The 6938-nt window shown below is 37.1% G+C and overlaps 1 protein-coding gene across 1 annotated transcript in view; it reads right to left on the bottom strand.

Moving 5' to 3' along the window:
* Positions 1–3850: 3850 nt before the first annotated feature.
* ATP2A3 (ATPase sarcoplasmic/endoplasmic reticulum Ca2+ transporting 3) overlaps positions 3851–6938 on the bottom strand; it is a 391838-nt gene continuing 388750 nt past the window's right edge. Inside the window, exon 22 of the mRNA XM_073615051.1 lies at positions 3851–6272. Coding sequence (XP_073471152.1) covers positions 6227–6272 — 46 coding nt within the window. The 3' untranslated portion in view covers positions 3851–6226. The remainder of the gene's footprint in view (positions 6273–6938) is intronic.

Below are 6938 nucleotides of genomic sequence, written 5' to 3'. Positions count from 1 at the left end.
TGGGATTGCTCTGTCTGGGTTGGCATGCGATCCTCTTGCTGAGCCTCTTTATGCAAGTGTTATTATTTTTGATGTGTCTATTCTTTGGTTCTGTGGTTTCTTTACTTACCATGGTTTAAAAATAAAAGTATTGATTAAAAAAAAAAAAGTTCCAAAGTCTTACATTACTATGTAAAAAAAAAAAAAAAAAAAAAAAAAAAAAAAAAAAAAAAAAAGAAAACATGCATAAAAGCCCAAAACAAAATAGTGCTACATGCAAGTCTGCATTATATTTAAAGCTACTGTGTCCCATATAATATACTCTGTTTATTGAAAGATAAAACCTGGCTTGTTGCTTTCTATTTTCTGCTTATTCAAATACTTATATATGCTAGCCAATTTCTACCAAATGCATGCCTGAAGTCTATATTTTGAATATTGTGAATACAGGAAGTGCCTGAGTTACGAACACAATAAAGACTGTATGTTTATTTGTAAGTCGAAGTTGTTCGTAAGTCGCAACACTGCATTTGTAAGTGTAACGTCCGCCTGTGCATGGATGTGGGATGTTCCGGGCGCTTGTTATGTTATCTGGGGCTTTTCTGGCCATGCAGTACATGTAGTACTGCAGTATGGGATGTGTCCAAGGGTATCTAGGACCAGCGTGGAGCACAAGTGGCCGGCTTTTGAGGCCGTTTGTAAGTAGGAGTCATTCATAACTCGGGTGCTCGTAACTCGGGGACTGCCTGTAACTGGGAATAAGGGGATGAGGAGGGTCAGGGAATGCAGAGTTGTGGTTTTGAAGTGTTTTTCTGCAGTCTGTTTTGACATTATATTATCTTCTTTTAACAATGCAGTTTCGTACTGTGAAAAAAAGAAAATTTGCAACTATACTATTCGCACCATGACTGGACTTGTTAAAGCGTATGAACTGTACTTTGAATGATTGGTGATCAAGACAATTCCATTTAAGGTCCAGTCTACATGAACTCAATCTTGGAAAAAAAATTAGATTCTGCACGCAAAGCCGGTATTATTAACCTACAAAGCCCTTTGATTGGAGTCTGCATGTATGGACCCTGTATATCCAATTATATCCAGCTTAGATTATTCAGTGAACTGCCGTGCTGCTATTACTTTGCTCTCTATCAACTATGATTGGACTAGGACCCAATATAGAGAATTAGCAGTGTTTGATGTCTGAGAGGCCTGTATGTCCGATTGTGGTGGCTACCTGTGTCCTTAAGACAATTGTTCAATTTTTAGATGTACGCGGTGAAGGTTTGGAATTACTATATAGTTAAAAATTGTTAGTATTATGTGGAGTTTTCAAATAAAGATAATTTTTTACCTATAATACCGGCTAGTTCCTCTCTGAAGAATTCTTTGGGAATTCCTCTTTTTCCCTTGTTGTTTGTGTGATCAAGACAAGGCCTGGGCACCTTTCAGTTTGGCTCAGAGGAACTCAAAAGTCATTGCTGTCCTGATGAGAACTGAATGATCATGTGACAGACCCCTACTTCTATCTGACTGATGTCACTGGTTTCTCTGCTAAAATATAAGAAATCAGTTGAATACCTCAGTATGCCTTCAGCCATGAGACCAGTGCTACATGACAATCTGCCAGTCTGAAGCCACCAGAAAGAGCTTAGATGAAAGACAAAGATACAGCCAGGCTTTGACTGTGACAATGATCGGCATTTTGAACTGTGTATATCTGGGGAGCGTCATCTAATAAACCAGTCAGAATAAAATGATCTGGTCAGGAACTTAGGTTTGTCAAAATCAAAAGCAGAACTACTGGGTTCAAGACTGCATGGATGGTGTGTTTGCCATCATCAAGTATGAAGAACATTTCTGTCTTCTGAAACTGCCAAAATGATTTAACAAATTTTTTTGCAAAGGTTGACAACCTTCTGTACAGACACGGAATGTCTCTTCACAACTTTGAGTTGTGAGCATGGCCCACTAGAATTTTATTGTCTTATTGATTCACTGTTAAGCCTCAAGTCTGTCTAATTACACAATGGCAATCTACATTCAACAATACCTGTTGCCTATGCTGCACACATGAAAAAAACCTACAAAAACATGAAACTGTTGTTGCAGTACATCTATTATGTCAAGTACAACAGGAATATCTGAGAAGATTTAGAAGAAAGTGGGTCTGCTTCTTGGGATGCATCTCAGGTAGAACAAGTACTGTTACAAATTCAAATGCGACAGACATACAACGTGGTGAAAGGTTTCATCAGGATATTGCCACAATGGAAAAATGCACTGTACAAAGAATACAAATAAAAATCAGCAGCAAAACACTTTTAGACCCATCAAACTTATGCAGCATGTTGATAACCTGTTCTGTGAGGCCTTGACAACTACGTCTCTTGACTATCCTCTGTGCAAGGCCCGACTCTTATATCTATTCTAAATGTGTCTCCTGGTTTACGGTCGTTACACGTTTGCCCCCCTTCCCTTTCCCTCAACCTCCGATTTTCTACCTATCCATGTAGCTCATATGTGTATTGTTACTGTAAACCTAACTTATATTATGCCATACTTATTGATCTGTATCATCATAACCATTACGGTTTTCCATGGCTCACAGCCGCACTTGGTACCTTTTTACAATGTTGATTACATGTGAACCATTTGTACAGGCTATACCATGTATCTTCCAAAACTTTAATAAAGACCTACTGAAAGTGAAAACATTATAGTCATTAAAAGTTCATTCTGAAGTTTATATTTGTGTTGTTTGAAGGGGTCTATCATAATCACCAAAAGTTTTCCAGAAACTAAAACTTTAAAAAAATATTGTTATCCATTGATACACATCTAAAATATGTGATGTCAGAAAATGGCGTTGCTGAAGCAGGTCTTGAAAAACATACTGCTCTGTAACACCACATACAGTTTAAAGACATCTTTAAAGCATGTCATTTAAAAGACTGGCTTTTTTTCCATATAGCTTTCCAAGCCTCATTAAAAAGGACCTTCTCTCGGCTTTGTTGACATGGCTCTCCCCATGGCCCTTTTTACATTAGGTTAAGTATTAGCCTTGAACCTGGGCAGAATTTAGTACCAAAATTTGTCAGTACAAAGTCTTCAATGGGATTCTCTGTGAAGTTCAAGCGATATTAAACCAAAATTGTAAAATATTGCAGTTTACCAATTATTAGATGTGGTGGCTGCACTATTTTTTTAAAGCTTTTTTTCCCCCATGTTTCACTGGTGATCTGGCCAGTAACACACCTCATGTATTAGAGTGCCCCCACTGAATGAGCACAAGGGGGCACATCTGGACAGCAGCATTGTCAGTTTGCGGGGAGAGGAGATTTAGATGTACTAGGAGATTTAAATACACTAACAAACTGAAGCCAAACGCCAGCTAATACTTTGCAATAAGTTAGACCAAACAGTTTTTTTTTTCCTTTTGGGATAAAGGTTTAACATGAATAAAGGCAGATAATTTTAAGCATCCCTGCCAGTGTTAAATGGTTTGTCTCATTTCCGTATCTGCAAGAGAGTGTGACCTGTTGAAAAACAACAGATTTACTGGCTGTATCATCAGATTAAAATAAAAGAAAGAAAGCCTAAAAAAGGAAACAAATGCAGCCATTGCATCCAAGAATTGGTGGGTTGCAACATGATAAATGTTTGCTTTTGGGTTTAATACTGTTTTTAGGATTTTTGAACCCCCAGCAGATTTATCCATCCCTACTAATAAACTATGCATACAATTTGTGCCTTTTTCCTGTAAACATTATATGCCTCTACTAAAATGTCCTGATTTATGCCTCTTTTGAAGTAATATGTATTGCCAATGATCATTACAAATGAAGTAATAAAAAATACATTTAACTCTGTGCAAACTTAATATAATAGCTTTTATTCTTTAAAAAGTTCACTCATATACAAATAGTTAAAATCAGAGTTCACTCTAAACCGTAATACAATTTTTCAACAAAAAACTGAATAGCATATTTGGTCAAACATTTTCGTGGTGTTCTGTAAAACAAGTGTTCCTTAAATATAGAATATATTATTTAATTACAGTAACATATTTTGCATTTTTTTCTGTACAATGGATCTGCTCAGTAGTATAACAAGTGTATACATTCCAATGCATTGGAAGATATTGGATGAATCATATCAGAAAAGATGGTAAAACATTGACCCCAATTTGACCGTTCGCTGACAGTGTGGTAGAAATCCCTTATTATATGTATGCCATATTTAATACAGATATTTGATAAAAAATAAGGTAACAATTCAAGCAATAATTCATTAAATATGGTCCATACAATGAAAAAAATAATGCGGAAGTTATGTCTATTGACCCGACAACATGCAATTTTCTGTTCCCTTTGTGTGGTCTGCTGCTAAGCAGAACTGCCATACTTGTGTATGTGTTAAGTATATTTAAATAAACTGAGGATATGTAAACTAAAATGCAAGGAAATGATGAAAACAATGATGGAAAGTCCTTATAATACCGTCTTTCATTGTGTGAAGGACTAACATTTCAGAATGAATGTGGTTGACGTTTAAATGAAATTGGAGTTTTTCACAAGGACTTGAAAATCATTAGCGGACTTATCAAAGTGCGCTTATTGACACTGCTGAAAGTACCTTCTTCCTTGCATTTCACAGGATATTCTTGATAAAAAAAATAGTCAGATACAAAGGGGAATACTCATTAGCGAAAGGTAATAGGGCCATTTAAGTCAGGTTCTGTATAGCTAGATGCAGCCACTCGTATTAACACACATGCTTAACACACAGGTTGAATGGTCAGGGGTATAAAAATAAGGCATCACTTCAAAAATATTTTTTTTTTCATCCCAAGGGATCCTGACCCATCATTATTGAACTGTTGTGTTTACAGCACACTGTAAAAAGAATAAGTAACTAAGACAGCACAAATGCTTTTGTATGTATAATCACTTCGTTCCTGTGCTGAAGCACAAACCTGCGCCTTAAGCAACTTTGATAAACCGCCATGAGCCCGAGTTCTACTGCAACGTTTCAAACAAACAACATCCATATAATACACTATCATTAATGTTCAGAACAACTTAAGTGTTTGAGATTTAAAATTACTTAAATAGGTTTCTTATTTTAAACAACAAAAAAAATGGGAATGAATCCATTAAAATTTTTAGTTTAGTAGGTGTATTTTTAGTTTCTGGAGTCACTGAAACACCTATATTCTCAGGTTTTCACTACATTTCTATTAGTAGAACCATTGCATACTTTGTTATTACATAAGCTAGTTACAGTGCTATATTACAGTTAAACAGAACTTTGTGTTGCTACACCAAAATGAATAGAGGGTTATGAAAAAGGGGACCCATCATGACAACTGTTACCCGTTATAACTCTGCATCACATGTAGGGCTAGAATATGCCATAGCTTGGCTCAAGGGGGCAGTGCTAGTTCTGGGGCAGAGCAGCACCTTGTAGGGTGACATTTCTACTCTAATTAGTGCAGCTTCTGGGAGTCAGGCAAATTACAGCCTCAAGTGCTGGATGGGAGCCTTGGCTGTGTCAGGGAACAAATGTTATGACAGGTTAACTTAAAACAAATGTTTCCACGGTAAAGATAGCTCTTCGTAATTGCAAAACATGAAAATGTCACACAGTAAAATGTCACAGCTTCTTAGTGAATATTGTAAAAGTGAAATATGAATTTGCAGATCAGCTGATTGTGTGGGTTTCAACCATCAGCTTACGGCACCTTTTTTGGCAAGAGCAACAATGTTGCTGTATATGAACTATATATATATGCTGACAATAAAGCACTTTGAGTAGGAAGTGCCTCCGTATCCCATGATGACAAAACCATGCTGCAAAAACAGGCTAGTTGTCTTTTCTTGACCATCAATGCCTGTTATAGCTTCCCTGTCATGAGTATTTCAGTACCCTCAGGACCTCTTTATTTCACGTTGATGACACACATATGACTAAAACAAATCCTGACTTTTCAGTAGCGTCTGGTTTAAATCCTGCATGGCCAAATCTATGTAATTTTATCCCCAAGCCACAGTAAAGATGTCCAGTTATTGCACCTTTATGTACAGAAAAAAAGCTACAAACAAATATTTCAGTATTTTTTTTTCTTTTATACTTTTCACCCGCATTTGTCTAATAGGTGTAAAAGCTTGTCTTTTTTTTTTTTTTTTTTTTTTTGGACTTTCAGACATACAGGATTCTTCAGTTTCAACTGGTTTGATGGGACACATTATTTAGAAATATTGTTGTCCGAGTGTTGTGGGTATCTTTTCCTCCTGCAAAAGGAAAAAAAACAAAACGTAGCATTTGTTGGAATATCACATTCTGAAAATTTGCAAAACCAATGGCAATTATTAAAAGTGGACTAGTGAGGACAGCTCAAGACAAAAGACATCGGGTTCCTAAACACAGCAACTTATCAGTTTTTAGCCATAGGGCCTTGTCACATCAGCAATGTGTAGAATAGACCTGTAACATGGGGAGAATCACTTAGCACCTAGCTACAGAATCTCTACCCAGCCCAGCTGATAGTGACAATGAGCCTGTATTTAAACCTTGGCGTTTTAAAACGTGGGCAGATTTGCAGCGATTCTGCCCACAATTTCAAAGCACCGAGGTGTGAATGACAAATCGCAGGACGCACAATTGAGATGCCATTCATTTGAATGGCACCTAAAATTGTGATGCAGTTCTCCCAGCAACCTGCATTGCGTGAAACTTGTCGCTCAAAAAATGTTCAGGAGCTTCTTTGGGGTGACATGCTTCACGCGATGTCAGTTGCCACGATTGCAGCGTGACAAATCGCCACGCGATTTTAGGTGCCATTCAAATGAGTGGCATCTCAAATGTGCCATTTGTCATTCACACCTCGGCGCTTTGAAATCACAGGCAGAATGGTAGCAAATCTGCCCGCAATTCAAAACGCAGAGGTGTGAATGCAG

The sequence above is a fragment of the Aquarana catesbeiana genome, linkage group LG02, assembly GCF_042186555.1.
Source record: "Aquarana catesbeiana isolate 2022-GZ linkage group LG02, ASM4218655v1, whole genome shotgun sequence".
NCBI lineage: Eukaryota > Metazoa > Chordata > Amphibia > Anura > Ranidae > Aquarana > Aquarana catesbeiana.
This window is presented reverse-complemented; position numbering and strand designations above follow the sequence as displayed.